The following is a 22,500-nucleotide window of genomic DNA, read 5'->3' on the forward strand; positions in this document are numbered from 1 at the left end:
GCTCTCACTGTAGGGGGGGCTTATTCCTCTCACTGTGTGTGTGTGTGTGTGTGTGTGTGTGTGTGTGTGTGTGTGTGTGTGTGTGTGTGTGTGTGTGTGTGTGTGTGTGTGTGTGTGTGTGTGTGTGTGTGTGTGTGTGTGTGTGTGTGTGTGTGTGTGTGCGCTGTATATACAGGGGAATGTGTGAAAGAGAAAGAAAAGAGAAATGAGTGTGTGTGGAGGGGTGTGTGAGTGTGCTTACAGTACGTGTGTGTGTGTGTGTGTATTTAGGTGTGTGGGCGTTTGGATGGAAGCTCAAACCACTTGATCATCAAGTCTGTGTAAGGCCTGCTGGTCTTGTTTTCCCATGTCGTCAGGAGAGGATGGGAATCACGGTGATAGCGTTACCTCCGCTCCGTCGTCACAAAGCAGCTCTGTGCTACAACATTTCAACGCACACCACCACTGGACATGTGCTTAACTGCGGTCTCTCTCATACAGCCAGGGCCCTAGGCACCCATAAACTTCAACTCCTCAGTCTCCAACTGCACATTGCACTTACTGCACATACCGAAACAAATACGGTACAGAATAGAAAAAGAAAGAAGACTAACTATAGTTGAGATTTTATTTTAAAAAAATGTTCATCACAGATCCTCTGATGACGATCCTCGTCGATTTGCATGATATTGCACAGACAGGTTCTTTCATGCCAACTGACGTAACACATCGTTTGAGCATCTGAGACAAAGAGAGGAGAAGAGAAAGCTCTTCATTTAGAAACTAAGCATCCATCCATCAGCAGGTGGGTCTGACACTTTCAGCAGGCCTTGGCCTAGTAAATAAAATAAAATAAAATCGAAATGTATCAATGTATCGGAAGTACCGGCCGGCGATTTAATCGAATCGCATCGTATTGTGGGGCATTCTTAAGAATCGAAAAGAATCGAATCGATGGCCCCTGTGCAATGCCCTAGCTCCATAACACAATAGTAGTGGAAAAGTGGAAACAATCGAATCAAACCGAATCGCATCGTATCGTGGGGAATTCTTAAGTATCGAAAAAAAAACTAATCCCTGATTTAAGAAATCGATACTGTACCTTATCGTCATGAAGGCTGTGATTTACACCCCTACCTTGGCCTAGGGGCACTTCCAGGTACAGTAAGAGCCTACCTCCCTGCCCACTGTGCACCATGGCGGCCTTACACGGGAGCTGAGCCAGCCCATTAGGCAGGGCGGTGGCTGGGACGGCTGAGGGCTTATGGGTGGCGCCCGCTATGAAGGCCAAGCCTGGTCTTGACGAGATACATTACTCATTCCTAAGCTTAAAATCATTACAAAAACACACATCCTCAAAAATGCAACACACAACAGTCCGGACAGAAGCACTTGTTAATAATACACATTTTACTGTTGTTATTAAAAGAAGGAAACCATTTTCTTGACAAAATGCTTTACCCTCCTAAATCATGAAGGAGGAAATAGACTCAGGTGTCTATGTGACTACTCTAGGTACAAGTGAGACTTGTTGATGAGCCTACATGTTTCATTATATTATTTATTCATTATTATTTATTGTTATTTATTATCAATAATGAACCCAAATAAGCTGAGCCCTTGTCTTAGTGAGATGTAATACTCGCTAGGTCAGTTTTTTTCCATGTTTTGTGCAATCTAGAGAGGTTCGAGCCCCATGGCTAGTAATTTTTTTAAATGCAGAGATTTCCCGAAAACAGGACTCTAGTCATCAATACGAAGGCACCCATCTGACCATAATCAAGAGAAACTTGTTACATTTTATAGATTGGAATAACATCCCCACTTATATGCAAAGTAATGCTGCTCACTTAAAGTGATACAGTCCCAATTTTGGAAATAAGCTTATTTTACAGCTCCCCTTGAGTTAAATAATAGGGTTTTACCGTTCTCCCATACTTTCAACCGTTCTCTGGATATGGCAGTGCAAATTTTGCCTCCAAGCTAGCAGTTAATAACATTGAGTCCTATGAGACCAGTTAGCCGCCAGCTGGAGATGTTAACTGCTAGCTTGGAGGTAAAATTTGCACTGCAATACCCAGAGAACGGTTGAAAGTACAGGAGAATGGTAAAACCCTATTATTTAACTCAAGGGGAGGTGTAAAATAAGCTTATTTCCAAAAATGGGACAGTATCACTTTAAGTGTCGTGGAGGCAGTGCACTGTCAAAACATAAGGCTACTGGAAGACAACAGCAGGTTCCAAGGGGCTGACACTAGCCTTACGGTAGCCTACATGATCACACACACACACACACACACACACACACACACACACACACACACACACACACACACACACACACACACACACACACACACACACACACACACACACACACACACACCTAACCCCTCTCCCCCTACTCACTTTGTCATTTCGGGTGGCTGCCCATGGCGTGTGTGTCATTCCCTATTAGCTCTCATGCTCATGTCTCATCTCTCAAGGAGTGACTGTGTGTGTGTGTGTGTGTGTGTGTGTGTGTGTGTGTGTGTGTGTGTGTGTGTGTGTGTGTGTGTGTGTGTGTGTGTGTGTGTGTGTGTGTGAGAGAGAGAGAGAGAGAGAGAGAGAGAGAGAGAGAGAGTGTGTGTGTGTGTGTGTGGGGGGGGGGGGGGCACAACACAACAGGCCCAGAGAGAGAGAGAGAGAGAGGGAGAGAGAGAGAGAGGTAGAGAGAGAGAGAGAGAGAGAGAGAGAGAGAGAGAGAGAGAGAGAGAGAGAGAGAGAGAGAGAGACCTGGGGGATGGGGAAGTAAGGGACCCAGGGGCCGAGTTGAGTGCCACTCCATTCATAGCATTTATCACCAACTGCTCCATCACCCATGGCAACCAGTCAGCCTGGCTTAGCCTTCTTTCTGTGATGCAGCCATACCTTCTCAAACACTTTTTTAACATTAACACCTCTCCCTATTCTTCTCCTCCCCACTGTAGTGGTAATAAAATGTGAATGCCAATGTTACAAGCATGTCCCCCCAGGGGACGGGAACCTGAATACAGCCAGGGGTGCCATGGTGTTAGCTTAGCTTTTGATGCTATTTTTAGCGCCCTCGACTTGCTCTATGAATTATTCAGGGCAGACACGCATAACCTACATACCAAGTAAAGGCTTAGCCAGCTGCTAGTATAGCTGCTAACTAGCGTAGCACTGCTTGGTCTCAGCTTACTCAGTCGTGCTGAGGGAGCTGATGAGATTCTTGTTAACAAGAGGAAATATCAGCTTTGTGTTTCTGGCCAAAGGCGATAAGTCTTGATAGCGTGGAGGCCCCGAGGAGGATTCTTTAAAATCCAGCTGTGCTCCTCATTGCTACCATGCAAGGTCAGTCACACACACACGCACACACACACACACACACACACACACACACACACACACACACACACACACACACACACACACACACACACACTATATAACAACCGTACACATACATACATCATGCAATCCAGTGAAATCATAGGCTGCAGGCAGGCACCCTCTACTCTGCAACCTTCGCTCTGCAATCTGGCTGCACCACACACATCCCTCTCTTCCCAACCTACACAAAAATCCAAACCTCGTCAGCTCCCCTCAAAAATGTAGCTCGGTTCCTTCCGAGCATAAGAATCACACCCAGAATTGCACATTTATCACAAGTGCAAGAGGCAGACTAGTCAAACTCTGTTGTTCCAGTCCAAAAATGCAAACTGCAAGTTTGCAAAACTGCTGTGAAATAATATCCAGGAGCAACCAGCTGATCAAAGCTCGCCCATGCAGCACAGAATTACATGGAGACAACAGGTCCCTGCGTTAGTGCTGATTTGCTCACCTAACGTGTAATTTGTGCTCAGTCCAAACTGTCCAGAGTCGTTATTAAAGCAAGCGTTTGGCTACGCAGGTCGGCCCATCCGCAGGCAAACACATGGCCTAATTATGGGTCCCAGACAATGACGCACACACTCAGAAACAGAGCAGTGCAGTGAACAACACCTATCCATTCCATGCATGCATACACACACACAGGAGTGAATAGGTACACATGAATGCACTCCCCTACACACAAAACTGCATGCATACAAAAAGACACAAGACAGGCAGACAGACAGACAGACAGACAGACAGACAGACAGACAGACAGACAGACAGACAGACAGACAGACAGACAGACAGACAGACAGACAGACAGACAGACTCCTCGCTACACTTACAGTACTTTTAAAACGTCTTGAAACCAAAGGAGGTTCTGCAGGAGCACTGTGGTTGCCACTGCCCTGCTTAATGTCTCGGCCAAGGGTGAGCTTTTTAAAGGGCCCCTTCAGTGTTCCAGCACTCTCTCCATGGAGCCAAAACAAAACATTCAAAATGGCCGCCCAGCCCAGCACCTACTTTGTACTTGGCCGTCTGCAGAGCAGAATGGGAAGAGAGCAATGAGGTCGCAGAGGCAGCAGAGGGCATGGAATCATAAAAACCCTCTCCAGGCAGGCACGTGTTTGCTGTTTAGATTAACTACTGCTATGTACAAAACGGCTACAAAAAGCACTTCATCTCTGGGCACGTTTGCAGTTCAGATTGACTGCAGCAATGTTCAAAAGGCTGCAGAGAGCAATTCAGCCCACAGACCACCACACATTTTTATTGATTTTTTTATTGCCTACTGTTGTGCTGCATGCTTTGCAAGGCCCCTGTGTGAGACTGTATTTGACACCCCTCTCTAAAGTCGCAGCAATGTTCTTAATTAGGGTTGCCAACTCTCTGTGGAAAAAATATGGGACACCTCCCCCCATAAAATGCTGTATTTCTCAGAAGCAACTGCCTGCATTTTAACCAAATTGCTCAACACGGAACTGTACCTTTTGTTTATAAATGTGCAACGATTACGTATTTCAAGGGATGGTTGGCAACCCTACTCTTAATCGGATATTAAACGTAACCTACCCTACATATTACCCAGCAAAACAATAGCACAACACATTTACAGTTTGGTAAGCCCATTCATGCTCAAAATACAGTCGTGTGGTTTGGTAACAGCATTAAGGCACTGACACACATTTCTACATGCGACTGTACAGTACAGGAGGGAAAACAATCTCAAGGACTCCGTGACTCCTCTGAGTGTGAGCGCCATCGGAGGGCAATCGCTATTCCGACATGCCGCTATTCCGACATGCCGCTATTCCGACACTTTTTAGGGGCTAGGGTTAGGGTTAGGGTTGGGGTTAAGGTTAGGGATGTCGGAATAGCGGCATGTAGGAATAGCGGCGGAAGGTGGAAAACGTGTCGGTATTCCGACAATAGACATTAACGTCGGAATAGCGACATGTTGGAATAGCGCCACGTAACCAGCGACATCAGAAGAGAGCTGCCATGACTGTGTCCTTCTGCCTGCACCTCATTAGGTCTAATATTAGGAGGTGGCTCTGCTGACTGGGGCTGCGTCTGCTGCCGCTGCTGCCTGATCTAGTTTTTTTTTTCTCGCTCTCTTTTTCTTTTTTTTCTTCTCTGTGTTCTCTTTCTCTCATGCCCTCTCTCATGCTCTCTCTTACTCGTGCTCTCTCTCGCTCCCCCACTACCCTCTCTCTCTGTCTCTGTCTCTCTCTGTCTCTGTCTCTCTCTCTCTCTCTCTCTCTCTCTCTCTTTTTTTCTTTACCTCTGTCTCCTTTTACCTCTCTCCATACCAGTCTCTCTCTCTCTCTCCATACCCCTCTCTCTCTTTCTGTCTCTCTCTCCCTCTCTCCACCTCTCTACCAGTCTCTCGCTCCAGAGTGGTGGGATCGGTATGGTACTGGATCACGTGAAATCTCTGCTCTGGTCTGCTGCTCCACTATTCCCCCTTCCCCATGTGTGAGGCAGCAGCAGCAGCAGCAAGTGGAAACAGTGTTGCCAGATGTGTCTGACCAAATCCCGCCCAAAAGCTTCTCAAAAAACGCCAAAATGTGCTGAATTCCGCCCAAATTCATCAAATTACATTGACTTCTATGGGCCCAAAACGGCTGAAAAAAACGCCAAATGGCCAATTTTTCTGATTTTTACCCGCAGACGCTCATCCAAAGTAGCCCAATTGGGCGGGCACCCGCCCAATCTGGCAACACTGAGTGGAAACTGGGGTACAGCTGTCAGCGGCTAAATTTAGGCAGGGGCGGAGGATGGGGGTGGAAGGGGGAATATGACAACATGATCCAGGCAGGCAGCAAGGCAGCTAGGCAACTTTAGGCAGACGGACGGCTAAGTAGCACACCCTCCACTGTGCTGCACCCATGCACCGCAAACACTAGGGCTGTAACGATATTGTATCGAACCGAGAAATCGTGATACACAGAGTCACGATACTGTATCGTGATACAAGGAGGCAGTATCGTGATACGCCCTTTTAACGTTTTGATACCCATCAGCCCAGAAAACAACCACATGATATGTAACCTATTCTACCTTTAAACTATAGTTTGTATTCATAAAGTTTATAATGTTGGCAAATGTGAAATCGTGGAATGTATCGAACCGTAGGTCATGAATCGTGATTCAAACCGAATGGTGAGTTGAGTGTATCGTTACAGTCCTAGCAAACACACAGCAAAGAGCAGAGACACGGCACAGGAGACAGCTGGAGAAGAAAGGAGACAAACAGGCAGAGGAGAATTGTGGGAGTAGAGAGGGTGAAAACAAACGACATAAACGGAAAAGAGAAATAAAGGGAGAGAAGACAGAAATGGGATTGGAGAGAAAGGAGGGAGATGAGAGAGGAAGAGAGAAGGGGGTATGTATGGAAAGTACACAAAGTACAGAAAGAAAGTCCAGTAAGAAAAGTACAGAAAGTACGGAAGTACAAAACACACAGGAAGAAAGTTGGAGAGGACGCAAAAAAAAGACAGAGGACATAATAGCTAGCGAGCACAAAGACATGGAGAGGGGAGTGGAAGTCAAGTGAAGGGAGGGGAGAGTAGGGGAAAAGGAGCTTTGTAAACAGCTGACAAATGCATTTCTGGCTTTCTTGGGATTTGGGGGCGAGGGAGAGGGCGAGGGCAGACATGAGACAGCATGTGGCTCGAATGTTCAGTGTGTGTGTGTGTGTGTGTGTGAGTGTGTGAGTGTGTGTGTGTGTGTGTGTGTGTGTGTGTGTGTGTGTGTGTGTGTGTGTGTGTGTGTGTGTGTGTGTGTGTGTGTGTGTAATCCTAAACACGCCAACGCCAGCTGAGGTGGGCACATGCTGCCTGCCTGCCAACACAAATGTGGGCCACCTAGTTCAGCTAACCCAGTGTGGGGAGGGAGTTCTAATGTCAAGAAGGCTCTACACAGGGTTGGCACCCATATAATAGAATGTAATGTGGCGGTTGGAAATTGTAAGTTAATGCATTCATATTCACCAGCACTGTTATTTTTATCTAGTTAACTGGGAAGTATAATGCATTTGTAACGGAAGCTAACTAGCACAGAGTTGGCGTGGAACGTTGGTAAACCTCCCTCCGATAGCCTCATACAGTCTCGTGCCGTTGGGACGAGAGACTAGTCTCTTGGCAGCGGTATCGTACTGTGTCTCCCATTGCCGGACCGTTGTAGTTGACGAGATCGCACGTTCGATCCCCGAGGCGATCCCCCAGGGGGGTGAACAGGTGCAAGATGACCTCCGTCACACATTGCACCTACTCATAGGGACGCAGTTTGAAGAAAAAAAAGGTTTAAGTAAAGTATTGATCAACATCAAGCACAGCAGTCAGTTCCATCATTTCCGATGGCACTTAATTAGCGCTGATCATTAGCACAGACAGAGCCTCCTTAAATGGGTATATTAGTAAAGCAGTGTGGTGAGTAGATGACAAGCTAGGAAACACAGGCTGCTGATTAGCTGATGTGAAACAGAGTGGCATACACAAAATCTCAATTCCTTTAGACGGCACTTTTTACACAAAGACAAGGAGAGAAGTCTTCAACCATTGCTTCACAGAGAGGCTGTAGCATGTATCTCTGCTCCTGCTCTTATTCTCTCTCTCTCTCTCTCTCTCTCTCTCTCTCTCTCTCTCTCTCTCTCTCTCTCTCTCTCTCTCTCTCTCTCTCTCTCTCTCTCTCTCTCTCTCTCTCTCTCTGCCTGTTTCTCTGCCTCTGTCTCTCTCTCCTCTTCTCCTGTGAAGTCTACCATCTGGGCTCTACATAGGAGTCCAGTGCTGCTGGCGTGATGCGATCTGCATGCAAGCGAATGCATGTTGTAGTAATGTTGCAATAGTGTAAAATAATTTTAAGTAAACAGTGAAGTGTTTCACAGCTAACATGCCTCTGCAGTGCACTAAGGCAACCACATTCTAATATAAGCAGGCCTGTGGGTCTAAAAGTACATTTTTAAACTGAAGAAGAGAAGAGCCGAGAGAGCAGGAACAAATGTGGTCCTTAAAGACAATGCTTTAGAAATCAGCAAAGTCACCGTATCAGAGCTGTAATGCCTAACTGGGCTTCCCACAAATCTCCTTTCTTGTGGCTTTTTATGGATCTTAAACCACTGTGACTAACTACAGATGTAATGGATGGCAAAGTATCCTTAAATATGCATGTGATCATGGGGTTTAAGTGGAAAATTAACATACTGTGTATTTAAAGAACTGATCCTCCCACCAACCCCTTTTCTCTTTTAAAGTAGTTCACTGGTTAACTGCTATTGCATTCTCATTCTTATGGTCATTAGCAAATTGCCTCAGCGCTTGGTTACATCTAAATACACTTTGGCCTCTAAACTGTCTTGGCCAACATTGACGTTAACCTAGTTACCTCAATTCCTTATTCATTACTGCGCAGTTATCTCATAGAATTAGTCAATCTGGCACCTTCTTAAAAGTAATACTATGTAACAACTCCAAAGGTCTCCAATGGATGACCTGACACAAACTTCAATTCAGGAGGGTGCTCAGTAATGTATTAGATTTGTTATATTAACTAAATCCACAGCGGCACAAGTCCTTGCTCAGTCCTTGCTTCCAACGAGCAAACAGGAGAAAATTGATTAAGCTATGACCTTACAGGAACACTTTCATTTTACAGCCCAAATTGACTGCTCAACAAGCCGATTGCAGCAGAACAGCTAACCCAATTACGGCACTGCTCTCTCACTGTCTGAGCGAAATGACCTGGAATTTGACCATGGAAATTAAACTTTAAATTGGACATTAAACCTGAATTGCGTTTAGATTGATAACCAGGTCTTGACCATATAGATTATGTGTGCAAAGGGAATAGAGTGCTCTAGGCTAGCAAAGACAACAACTATGGAATACAGTATGTCTTCACAAAACTGACATTGACAGCGGGTTGGAACCACCAATGTGGAAACTAAATCAATTCCAAACATGGTGAGGGCACTGAAACCAGCATTGTGGATTAACACAGAACATACCAAAGACGAGTGAATTGTTCAGTCAAATTTGGATCTTGCCACCACGGAAAACACACAGTGTTGCCCCATCTACCCTAAAAACCCCAAAACACCCTTCAAAGACAAAATAGTGTATTTGTCTTTCAACTTCAGAGATTGAGAAAATGTGTTTGTGCGGGTGAGCAAGTATGAATAGAAAAACAGAGGAAAAAATGGGGTCAGAGCAAGACAGAGACAAAGAACGAGAAATGAGAGGGGGAGTGAAAGAAAACAACATAGTGAGTAAATGAACACAGACGGAGTGAAAGAAAGAGCTTGAGAAAAGCATGAGCAAAGGAGAGACTCCTCCTGACAGCAAGGAGGATAGAGAAAGAAAAGAACACCAGAAGAGGAGAGGAGGGAAGTCTTCTACAGACAGTTGCTTCTGAGACACGCTGTAGCATATAGCATAGCATAGTAGGGCTGCACAATTATGGAAAAAATCATAATCACGATTATTTTGGTCAAAATTATAATCACGATTATTAATCACGATTATTGATTTTTGCAGATTTTTTTGAAAACTATAAAAAGACGAAATATAACCAAGAATGAATTACATACGGGATGAGCAAAATAAAATGAATTGTAATAATTACTGTATGTAAAGGCAAATAATGAAACCTATTGGACAGATCTCTGGCCAGAAACACCAGCCTGCCAATATGTTCTGGCTTCAAGGACGCTTTCAAAGGTAGATCACTGTTGCCACGATTAAATCACGATTAAAACTTCGACTTCGATTTCACTAATTAATCACGATTTTCGATTATTTTTGATTAATTGTGCAGCCCTATAGCATATAGCATAGCATTTCTCTCTCCTTCTTGCTCTTTCTCACTCTGTCTGTTAGTCAGTCCGTCTGTGTGTCTACATCTCCTGTGAAGTCTACCATCTGGGCTCTACATAGGAGTCCAGTGCTGCTGACGTGATGCGATCTGCATGCAAGCGAGCCCCTGAGGCTGTAGTCTCCACGTTCCATACGCTCCGCCGTACGCAGTCACCGTGGTTCCTTCTATCCCTACCGTCACCAACCCCCCGAACATAGATTAGCCCTCGATAGCGATGCTGTTCTTCACATTCTGGTTCAATCCTCATTCCATCACTCACATTCTCTTGTGTAGAAACACAGAGTGCACAGACACACAACCAGAGGACAAAGGGGAGTTTCATGTCTGTGTGTTATGACCTCTGCTTCATGTGTTCGTGGAGGAACACCAAATGGTTTGTCTGACCCACCTAAAAGCTCTCGCAGAAAAATGCTGTCTGTATCTCGCACCACTTCCACAGTCAAGTACTATGCTAACAGAAAGCTAACGACCTTAGCTTCAGCAGTCCATGTGTCAAGTGCAATATGTCAACTACTGACAGGAATTTTCCTGCATTACTTTTCCTCCCTGTACTTCAGTAATCCTTCAGCAATGCCAACTTCCATCCTACCTCCCCCCACTTAAAACTACACCAGATTAGTATGTTTGGAGTTTTGAAAGGCTTAGGCAACTTGATTGGATTGACAAAAGTGCATATGGAATTAACCGGATTACCCCCGAAACATTTGCCTGGGCCTGTCACCAGAGAAAACCAGAGTGGCAGAGAAATAAGATTAGAAGAGCAGCGCAGACTTCTGAGATTCAAGTCTTTTGAACGTCTCATCGTTACATGGCTCATTTCCCCTACTGCTTCCAAATTAAAATTAGTTTTTTTTCTCTCTCTCTCCTTCCAAATTCAATTGCTCCAGAGGAATAGGTTTATTCTAAATCTGGGTGCTTATTACATAATACATCATATTGTCATCGTTTCTTGGCAGCCTTTGAAATGAGAATCTAGGCTGTGTCATGCATTCCACACTTGTGCTATTCTCCCCCATTCAAAAGACATGCGATCATCTCTCCAAGGTACCGGCCAACAAAAAACACATGTAAATGTATGTACAGTACATAAGGATTTGGTCTGCATAACGACATGCTAATAAACAATGGATGGATACACACTTCTTTCATTATTATACCAACAGGCATATGCAATACATAGTGTAGGTGAACCATTGATAATATCTGACCACATATAAGGCTTATGTGGCACTGGTTGCTGCATTGACAAAAAAGACAGTAGCCTAACTGTAAATACAATCTTCTTGTGTGTAATTACTGTATCGTATTTTAATCACACATCAATGCAAATTCTGCTGATTAGGAAAATCAACATAACCGCAGCCGCTGTTGTTCAAGCTGCCAGTTGTCTCTTGCTGTGCCTGCTGTGAGCAAGCTGAAGATGGATGCAAAATTGTCTTGGGCTTTGAGGGCATGCTTCACATCACAACATTACACACACACACGCACGCACGCACGCACACACACACACACACACACACACACACACACACACACACACACACACACACACACACACACACACACACAGCATAGCCGCCTTGCCAGCTATTGGATAGCTATTTTACTGGGGTACTCTCTCCACTGACTGCACTCAGTCTCTCTTCTCTCTCTCCTCACAGTTTTCTCCCTATCGCTCTCTCTCTCTCCCTCACTCTCACCCTCACCCTCTCTCTCATTAGTGGAGTGGAACAGTGTGCCTTTCAGCATTGCATATCTTGGAAGACCTTGGTTTCCTGCCCAGTAGCACCTTACAAAGGCACTAATGTTGCCACAGACCCCCTCCTCACTACCACTACCCCCCCCCCCACACACACACAACAAAAAAGTGAAATACACAACCACTGACACATACACACTACCTCACACATACACAAACATACACATGCACACAGCCGTGCAAAAACACACACAGACACAGACACACACACACACACACACACACACACACACACACACACACACACACACACACTGTCTCACATTCTCCAGTGGTTACGCAATGATTCCTCAGTCTGAGGTGGTGGGGCTCAGTGGCATTGTTCTGCTGGCCATCACTGGGCTGGGCCGGGTCGGGGCTGGGGCTGGGGCTGCTGTGTGAGTATTACACAACATGCCACGCATGACTTACTTCACCGTCATTCATCAGGTAGCCCCTCACACACGCTTTCTATTTCTCCATTTCTACCCTATGGACGCACACACATGCACGCACACGCACACACACACACACACACACACACACACACACACACACACACACACACACACACACACACACACACACACACACACACACTCATTCCACATCAACTCAGTGGCCTCCTGTCAAAGATGTTGCCCTACAGAAAAACTTTCTGAAATCATGCACACACGCGCGCGCACACACACACACACACAATTTTCAACCTCCACTTCACCCCTCGCCAGAGTTGACATGCTCAGATAAGGGAAGGCTGAGGCTCAGTGTCTTAAGGGCTCTGCATACTTCACGTGCGCACTTTGTCGCGAGTGGCGCGAGAACCATTAATGACGTCATCACTTGCGACAGACTATTCATACTTCAAAAGCGCCTTGCTCGCATTGTCGGAAGTGCCCTCTGCTGTTCATGAGAGAAACGGCAGTATTTTTCGCAACTCGCAGCGTGAGTTCTACTGATGTATAAAATAGAAAGCCAAACACGGCTGCTGTAGGGCTACTGAACGTCTGACTTGTGACTTACCACATTGAAACATATATATTTTTTGTTGTAGCCGACATTGCCAGATAATTCCAAGACCATGTGAGAGCATTGTTCTGGCGGCAGAATTTATAAATAGATCGCCGAACACAACGTGCTTCTGAACAAAGTAAACAATTGTTTCACTGAACAACATTTAAGAGAGAAGATAAAATAACTCTCTATGACATTGTATTATCCTCAAAATGATGCAGGATCCATTCTGTAGTAGCCTACAGCAGTTGTAGCCTCTCTTCGCAACTCCTGCTTTGTCTGCCTACCTGCATGGTCGCTGGTGGCGCACGACAAGTTAGAAAAATCCTCGTGTGCACGACGTTACGACACGCGCCGAACTTTGAGCTTACGACGGGGGGCGTGTCGAAATTTTAGGTCACGTGACGGCGCGCGCCATCGTCGTGAGTGAAGTATGAAGGAGACTAGCGCCACTCACGACAAGTATGAATCCCCCTTTACTCTTCCTTCTTTTCCTCAAATCTCCAGTGATGACCCCAACCTGTCAACGGCAGCAACCAACCAGGACTTTCTCTCCCTATAACATCTCCAGTGAGAAGCAGCTAACCAACAGCAGCAACCAGGACGGCAACTGGGATGGACTGGAATGGCAAACTGTGCCATTAATAAAGGACAAATATATTGATCCCGCACAAGCAAATGGGCTGATCAATACAAACTGGTACAAGAATATACGGAGCCATTCCGACTAAAAGCAAACAGTGCTCTGATGCTGGGTGGCTCATCAATGTAGTTTTCTAAAAGCATTTGAGATCTCCAGGATCACAACTAAAAAAAGCAAACTGGACATTCTTTGAGAGGGTCATCAAGACAACGTTACACTTCATCCCCTTGAACTTCTCTCAAAGCAACATTGTAGGGTGGCAGACACCACACACTTGCAATCTTCGCCAGTATCCGTCCGTATCCTACACAAAGAACAATGGTCAGCAAGTTGCCTCCCTTGTTTTCGCCAATGGTAACTTCTCTGAATTCACATTATTCTCTAGAGGACCATTTTGAGACATTCTAAGTAGCCAGCCACTTAAATTCACTTAATGCAATTCCACACATTCTTATGCTTATCAAATCAGGTTTTCGGCATCATAGCTTCTACAAGGGTATCAAGGGCGTGATTCAAAGATTCACTTGTGCTGGCCTGCTGGAAAACAAACAGGGGGCAGAGAAAATGGATTTTTAAAAATCCTTTATTGATTGATCCCAGTCACCAGGCATTGGGATGGATTGATGGGGGTTTAGGGAGAAAGGGAGGGAGGGAAGGAGGGGAGGTTGGTTTCAGAGAAAAGGGACTTTTTGGTGCAGATGGAGGTGGGACACAATGGAAAGAGAGTTAAGAAAAGGCTATTCAGTTTCCGAGAAACAATAACAAGTCACACCACACCAAGGGTTGTACCTTCTGAAAACAGGCAATTCACACTAATTTGCTTTTGCTGAACAGAGGTGTAAATTGGAATCAGAGGACTTTGGTGAGTGTTTGTGACAAAGAAGTAGTGGAGTATTTAACCTGCAGCTGAGAAGGTCCATCGCTCAGGGCATATGAGAGAACCCAAAATATGCAGTGCAGCTGATATACCTCACCTTACCAATTACACTGGCCACCAAAGTCCAGGCCCATGATCACCACACACGATGTGTCAGACAGCAGGCATTGTTCCACCATCAAAAATAATATGTTCTAGCAGTCTAGTTGCTTCATCAAGTAGGTTATAAAAAAGACAATGCCCACTTGGTGAGGTTTTCTTAATGCTCTATGTTTTACAGTGAAACTGTCTGAATCTGCCACTGCCGCAGTTCTCCATCAGTCTGCAAACTTCCTGTGATACATATCCAGACTCCTGGGCCAGGCCTAGGCCAAGACCATCCCCAACTCTGCAAGTTTCATAACGACATCTGTATGCATTGTACCTCAGTGCCCCCGGAGAGGGGAGGGGGGGGATTAGGAGGAGGTGCTCCTCAGTAAGCCCAAATGAGCTCCTCTGAAAGCCCCAACTGAGCACTTTTCTCCTGCTCTCTGCTCCAGTCCACACACAAAGGCCCACAGCAAGCCAACATTCAGAAAGTGAAATAAGCCCAGCACACAGGAGATAAAGCTTTATCTTCTCCAGCATTATTAAACAGGAGGATGAACATTCCCAATTAAAAAGGACAATATATTGCAGATTAGAACTTGTCTGATGGCAGCAGAAAACTGTGACACATCTAGCTAGGTTCTTCTTATTGAAAGAGTTGGCAAGTTAAAAACTTGCTAGGAGTAAAAAAAAGTTTTGCTGCTTTAAGGTCGGTTAGGTTCTCTCTCTCTCTCTCTCTCTCTCTCTCTCTCTCTCTCTCTCTCTCTCTCTCTCTCTCTCTCTCTCTCTCTCTCTCTCTCTCTCTCTCTCTACAATGGAGCATGGCACTGAGTCAGTGGCAGCATTGTCTGAGGACCTCATTCTCAGCCACTTCATGGGTTTTGTCTCTGCGACAAGACAAAAAAAAAAAAAACCAAGCCTCCATTCTTATACAGGCACAGCATGTGAGGAACAGTATGCCATTTTCATTTAACAGCACAGGGTCACAAAGAAGCTAATGTCAAATGTCGAGGACTCTTTCAGGACTATTCTTTAATAAAGGAGGAAGGCTACATGAGTTTAATGAACAACCACCAATTCCAGTGATTGTTGAAGAACAGAAGAAGAAGAAGAAGAAGAAGAAGAAGAAGAAGAAGAAGAAGAAGAAGAAGAAGAAGAAGAAGAAGAAGAAGAAGAAGAAGAAGAAGAATGACAACGTAGCACTACACAGAAGATTCTAAAACTGCAGAACTGAAGAACTAGGTTTGAAGAACCTCCGGTTTGTGAACCACACTTTCCAAACAGAGATTCCTCTTGTGCGTGATTCCTGCCTAAGCTGACTCTCCAACTATAGAGCTCGCTCATGCATCGCACGACAAAAAAATAAGGCTGTGACAAGTCAAAAGTTAGAGTGTGCTGTGCTGACAACTGAGTCAATCCAAAGCCACAACTATGAATCAAAAACATTGTTTGAAATCACCTGGCTGACCAGTGTCTGTATTTTGCATTCCCTCTTCTTAGTCCAGAGTGCATTGCTTTACGCCAAAAATGTACCATCTGTCATGCTGGCTGTGCAGACGTGGCTGTGACATCTGACAGAGTTATGTACAATACACTGTATCAATACCCCTGAGGAAGTGATACGTACAGGAGGAAAATATCACTGACTGTGGGGGCGCTGTGGCGCAGCGCGCTAAGCCCCCCACATTTGGGCTTGCATGCCCACGGGGACCCCGGTTCGAGTCCAGCTGGGGTCATTTCCCGATCCCACCCCAACTCTCTGTCCCACTAAATTCCTGTCACCATCTCAGACTGTATCAAATAAAGGCATAAAAGCCCCTAAAAATATATTCAAAAATATATATATATATATATATCACCGACTGGACCTACTGCATTCTAACCACCATGGGATGATGGAAGTATTGACACACTTGATTGTCACAACATTGTGATGATGATACTTCATACGGGAGTATTGGGTTGCTGTATCAGTAGCCACAAGCACTGTACTGTTTCTTCTTCGTGCCATCATCAATTACATGATTCCTGCGGTCAGACTGCACACCGAATAAGATGCCACGACTGAATATGCAAGGGGGTGAAATGATTGAATACACATTCTAAGTTTTAAATAATTTCATGATGAAATCAGAACAAACTGTGTCATGATACGGTTTCCTTTCCAAAAGGGAGCGCGCTACAAACATCTCTACAAAATGTGACGTGTGCATAACTGTGAGAACAATGTAATTACAATGGAAATCATCACTCAAACATCAATCAAAGAAACCGCACAATTACATTATTGCCATTTAGACATTGGATTTATTAAGTAAGCTTACCCATTGGGCATCATTTCTAAGCACTGTGATCATCACTGTATCAACTTCCTGTGCTGTTTGATCAAGCTACTAGACTGTTATGAAAAACAAACACAACACAACAGAAAGGAAGTTTGTCTGGCGATCCCTCTCACAGGCATGTTTCATCTGATGGGATGTCTGGTAAATCGATGAGATTATTCCTTTGGCCCCTTGCATAGTAGGTGGCATGTTGTGCGTGCTTGCGTGTGTGTGTGTGTGTGTGTGTGTGTGTGTGTGTGTGTGTGTGTGTGTGTGTGTGTGTGTGTGTGTGTGTGTGTGTGTGTGTGTGTGTGTGTGTGTGTGTGTGTGTGTGTGTGTCTGTGTAATTATTTATTGTTGTGGAACATCGACAACACCACCGGACATACACTGTAGGCTGCTACCCCATGCATTTCCCACAGCCAAGGGTGGGGCCCCCCACTGTCCTATCATCCAAGGGGGACCTTGAGTCAAAACACCCCCCCCCCCACCACCACCACCCTTCCCAAAACACCCTGCCACAAGGAAAGAGGAAGGAAGCCCAATCTTCTGTTGTCGGCCATAGAAGAGGCCTACATACAACAACCCTCTATTTACAGAGAGGGGCGTGGGCCCAAGCACCACGCAGAGAGAGATGGCGAGCGGGGAATATAGATTTCCTCCTCTCACAGCGTTCTTCTTAAACTCCACCACTGCAGAACTCCAAGCGCCATTCTGTCTGTTTTCCGCAAAACATTTCTAAGTGAAGGTGGGTGGTGGGTTAAAATAAGCCTTCAGTATCAGATACAGCATACTATACAAAATAACACAAAATCTGCATGTTTTCAGGCGACGGAGTCAAGTTGGTGTGTTTGTTGTCAAGGCGGCTGCCTTAACTATTAAGTGCTGGGGGAAACCCTGATTCTGTTTTGACTCTGTCTCAAGCACAGCTTTGTTTTCCTTGAAAGTAAAGGTTCACAAGCTCAACCAGCACAAGATCCCTCACATTTAGCTTGCACATACCTTCAACTGCTCTAAAAAGCCGGCTTGATGCACATGGTAACCAAACATGGCAATAAATCCATAGCCAGACCTATACAGGGCGCTTTCTAACTCCTTCAAGATAACATATCAGTATCTGCCCAACGGTGACTCCACTCCAGTCCAACAGGGCCAGATGAGAATACCTTCAGTTTAAGGGTCAAAAGTGTGTTTTCAAAGACATTTTTCTGTGCCATGGGATGGGGCAATGCCAGGACCGAACACTCACAGCATGATACACGACTTTAATAACAACTAGTCAAATGAAAAAAAAACTGCCATGAGTATGTTACTCATTTGCACAATAACATACGATAGGAACAGATATCTGATGACCATATGCAAACAGTGTTCGTTCATGCGAGTAGCCTACCATATATTCTTCAAGTGCAAAAAGATGGAATCTCCTACACCTGCAGTGCTCTAGCAATGTAAGGCTCCTCTACTGTATGCCCTCACATTGTAGCCAATGACGTACATCCGAGATGTGTGGCCACGGCCATATAGCAACTCAAGTGCCATGCACATTGGAGTATGCTACACACAGAGAAATTGAGGTATCGATACAGCAACTTGCCACTGGGAAAGTACCCTTTTGCGGAAAAAACTGTGTAGCCTATCCTTCAAGTGTCCTTTTTGAAAATCATACCTCTAAGGTAAAATATGGTATCATACAGAATATGCCCTGTATCGTTTTTGGTATAAACCTCTAAGACACGGTTTTCTAGCTGGAGGTATAACAGTACACCCTTGGTCGTGTGCCTTATCAGTCTGTGCGTACCGCATGTGGGATGGAGGTTTTGCGCACCACTGTGGGTACCCTCCAGCAGCAACATGAAGCTGCAGCGTATGGTCCCTGTGCCTGCTAATGTGTGTCAGTGCACAGGTTTCATTTATTATGGCATAGGGGCTCCATACAACGCTATCACGTGATGCTGGTGACATTATCGTTCATGCATGCACCCACTGTCACCAGCATCGGCACCAGACCTGAATGCGGTAAACATGGATGGACCTTGTATGTGTGTCAGAGGGGGAGGGTCCACTCTGTTACCTTGTCGACCACTGACTGACCATTCAAAAATGAATGAGTTAGAATGAAACATTTACAATAACAACTCAACACTGTCTTCTGTCGGGAGCTGGCTACACCGAGGAACGTTACATATGCGTTCCACCTTCGTTTGACAGCGTGAAATGGGTCATTCGGACATGATGGATGGATGGAACAGGGCGTCAAACCTGCGCCAAGATCAAAACACGATATGAGCAGCAAACGAGGGGTAGCACACCGGTTGCTCACTGATTTCTGTGTCAGGAGCAAAATATTTCAGTCATCTACTGTATCATGATGTGGCACGTCAGCACATACGGGGCTGATATTCAGTAGGTCATCGGTCGCCTGATACTGTAGGCTACAATAACGTAAATAACGCCTCACAGCTGTACCGCATTTTGTCGTCACCGTCCAACATTTGCTTTTTAATCCTGAGTAGGCTACCAGCAGCAACAATTCTACAACTCCACACACACACACACACACACACACACACGCACACACACACACACACACACACACACACACACACACACACACACACACACACACACACACACACACACACACACACACACACAAGTATGGCGATAGCCTACTCACACAGCCTATTGAGCACAGTGGTAAACTTGCTATGAGCATTGCGTGCAACATTGTATCATTGCTTAAGCACTATCTTCCAGAGCGTAAAATCTATGATTTAACAATAGATCGCCCACGGGAGGAAATTGGGGGATATCACATCTGTTGAGGGTTGTTCAAATGCATTACCAAACCTAATCTGAATATATCCTAAATCTGAGAAAATGTGTGAGGGTGTGAAATTCTCAAATTGCATTGGTTGTAGGACAACATTCGCGATTCAGTCGAGTCTGCCTCTTTCGAAATGAGGTTGCCAACGAGCTCGGTCAAATCCCAAATTGGGCGCTCGCCGACACCCATCCAAACCACACAATTGTATACAGCATAAACGTTACTTATGATACGCTTGGTAGAACTTACGTGTAGCTGTCGGCAACCCATTTTCTCCCAAGTCGTTGATGAGGTTTTTGCATTCCATTTCGGTCATTTTATCATGCGCTCGTGGTGTCTTCCTCCCCTCAGCTCGCGAAGCTACTCATTCCTCTGGCAATGCAGGGGAAAAACTTGGTTTAGTCACTCCAGTTGTTCGGTAGCCTACCAAGTCTTCCCCTGCCACAAAATACAAAGCTCTGGAGTCGACGAAAGCGGGTGAAAAATAGCCGGTGTCGCCAGGATAGGTTGGGCGTAATATGGTTCAAACTGTACAAATAACAGATATTCTATTCACATAAAAAACTACTTAAAAGATTTTCCCGTCGAGAATAATACCTCTTCCGTTACCGAGGGTAGTTTTTCCTCGGTGTGACGGGCTGCTGGCAATGGTAAAACTTCCTATGAAACGTGGTGATTCCAACTCAGCGGCACAACAGCTGATGATATGTTACTCATACGAACAGTCCCAACTCGGCCTGCTGAATAGGTTATACCATATAGAAAAGGGGTTTTCATGTTGATGAAACAAAAGCCTATCGACGGCTTTCTTGTCCGATCACTCTATTCAATGGATACAAGAAACACATTACATATAATAATCAATCAACGCTTTTAGGCTTGACATTATTTAAAATTGAAAGTACTTCAAAGTCAAAAGTTACCCAATCACCCTTTCTTTGAAATGGTACAGTCTTCCCGTGGTCTGCGCAGCATGTTCAGACGGGGCGCATTTTTAACTATTTTAAACCTTGTGTTCTTCCAAGCAACTAACACCAGAACAAAATTTAATCTATCATGTATGAATCTGACGTTTATTAGACGTGCGATTTTAATACGTCTCATGCAGACATTGTGTGTAGACTGAGTTTTTAAAAACTCATTGCCTACTCATTCAATACTGTAGCCTACTGTTGGACATATTCCGAGATTTCTTGGCTTGGTGGGCAACAAAAAAACGGATCTATAATTTTGGGCTGTAAATCAGTATGCCAGGCCATGGTCATTAGAGAGCTCTGCTGTTATTTTTGTCAATGAGCTCAACCAGTTGTCATTAGGCTATCCTTGTTGTACGCAGTAGTCTGGACACTAGGCCTACTCCCCATAACATACATACATTGCCCCAAAAATTCCATGGAGGATTATATTCACCAACACCCACCCCTTAATACCCTCCTGATACAGTAACAGACAAGCATGCACATTCTGCACCATTCACTCACTGTCAATGCCAACACCCAGACACACAGCAGTGGCATGTTTTAAGCACATGGACAGACTAACCCTGCGGATTAGAAAGGTTATAGCCCAGAGTAATGTGATAAAAAAGAGAGCGGGACAGCCAGAGCGCAATATATGGGCAGAAAAGACAGATAATGGGAAGAGACGGCGGAACTTTTTATCCGACCATAAAGCTCCTTGCACTTTGACCCCCAGCGCAGGGCGATATTCTCCCTCCTCCAATTAGGAATCTCATCAAAGCGTGCTGAAGATGCTGAAGTCAACTGTTCTTGTCCCGTGGATTAGGGCAGTGTTTTCCAACCAGGGGTACGTGTACCACTAGGGGTACGCGAGCACACTGCAGGGGGTACTTGGAAAAGTGTTATTATTATAACAAATGTATGGAGCAGCCACATCAGGACTGAGAAAATGATATAGAAAATTAATTAGGGGGTACTCATTGCACAACTAAGATGCTTAGGGGGTACGCAAGACAAAAAAGGTTGGGAAACACTGGATTAGGGGACAGGCCTGCGTGTGATGAGAGTGGGGGTTGCTGGTTTGCAGGCAGCTTTGGGGCTACTGCACTGCTGGTGTTGGGGGATGCTGGTGGATCAGGGTGAAGGGTGGTGGTGGTGGTGGGGGTGGGGGGGGGTGTTGGTGGTGTTGGAGGGTGTTGGGGGACTCCAGACTGCGGTCGAGATTGGATTGGATTAGATTTTGATTTGGCCCCAATCCAAGAGCGCATCACGGGCCGATCTGTGCCCTGTAGTGAAATCTCCTCGGATATCGTATCACCCTTTCCCACCGATCATTCCCATACTTAAGCATATCATGTGGGACTATTAGCCATCTAAGTGTTTCCCCACGTTCTACTGCACAAAGAATTGTCTTCTTGATGCCAAATTTTATGAGGGGAATAGTTTTGTCAACAATGGCAGAATTTCTGTATGGCTATCCATTCACAGAAAAGAAAACATATTTTTTTGGCACTGCAATCCAAAATGTCAGTCTAGGCAGTGAGTCTAGTCTGAACTGACACAATGCAGTTCATTCAAAAATTCATAGCCTTTATCTGCCCCCGTTGATCTGGCCTCCTCCCATCTCTCTTTTGAGACTCGTGCCTGAGAGAGAGAGAGAGAGAGAGAGAGAGAGAGAGAGAGAGAGAGAGAGAGAGAGAGAGAGAGAGAGAGAGAGAGAGAGAGAGAGAGAGAGAGAGAGATTCCTCAATCCTCTTTGCCACCTGTGGAAGAGAGGAGAGGGAACATCTGCTGC

General features: G+C 45.2%; 1 protein-coding gene across 10 annotated transcripts in view; it reads right to left on the minus strand.

Annotated features, from left to right (window-relative positions):
* map7d1a (MAP7 domain containing 1a) overlaps positions 1-20,431 on the minus strand; it is a 93,376-nt gene extending 72,945 nt beyond the window's left edge. For 9 of the 10 annotated variants that reach the window (XM_063199122.1, XM_063199114.1, XM_063199121.1 and 6 more), the window contains exon 1: positions 19,996-20,431. In XM_063199122.1, coding sequence (XP_063055192.1) covers positions 19,996-20,062 — 67 coding nt within the window. In that variant the 5' untranslated portion in view covers positions 20,063-20,431. Of the gene's footprint in view, positions 1-4,202; positions 5,530-19,995 lie in introns of those variants that run through there. The other variant, XM_063199119.1, reaches the window with a different exon arrangement.
* Between the last annotated feature and the right edge of the window lie 2,069 nt (positions 20,432-22,500).

This window comes from Engraulis encrasicolus, chromosome 5, assembly GCF_034702125.1.
Source record: "Engraulis encrasicolus isolate BLACKSEA-1 chromosome 5, IST_EnEncr_1.0, whole genome shotgun sequence".
NCBI lineage: Eukaryota > Metazoa > Chordata > Actinopteri > Clupeiformes > Engraulidae > Engraulis > Engraulis encrasicolus.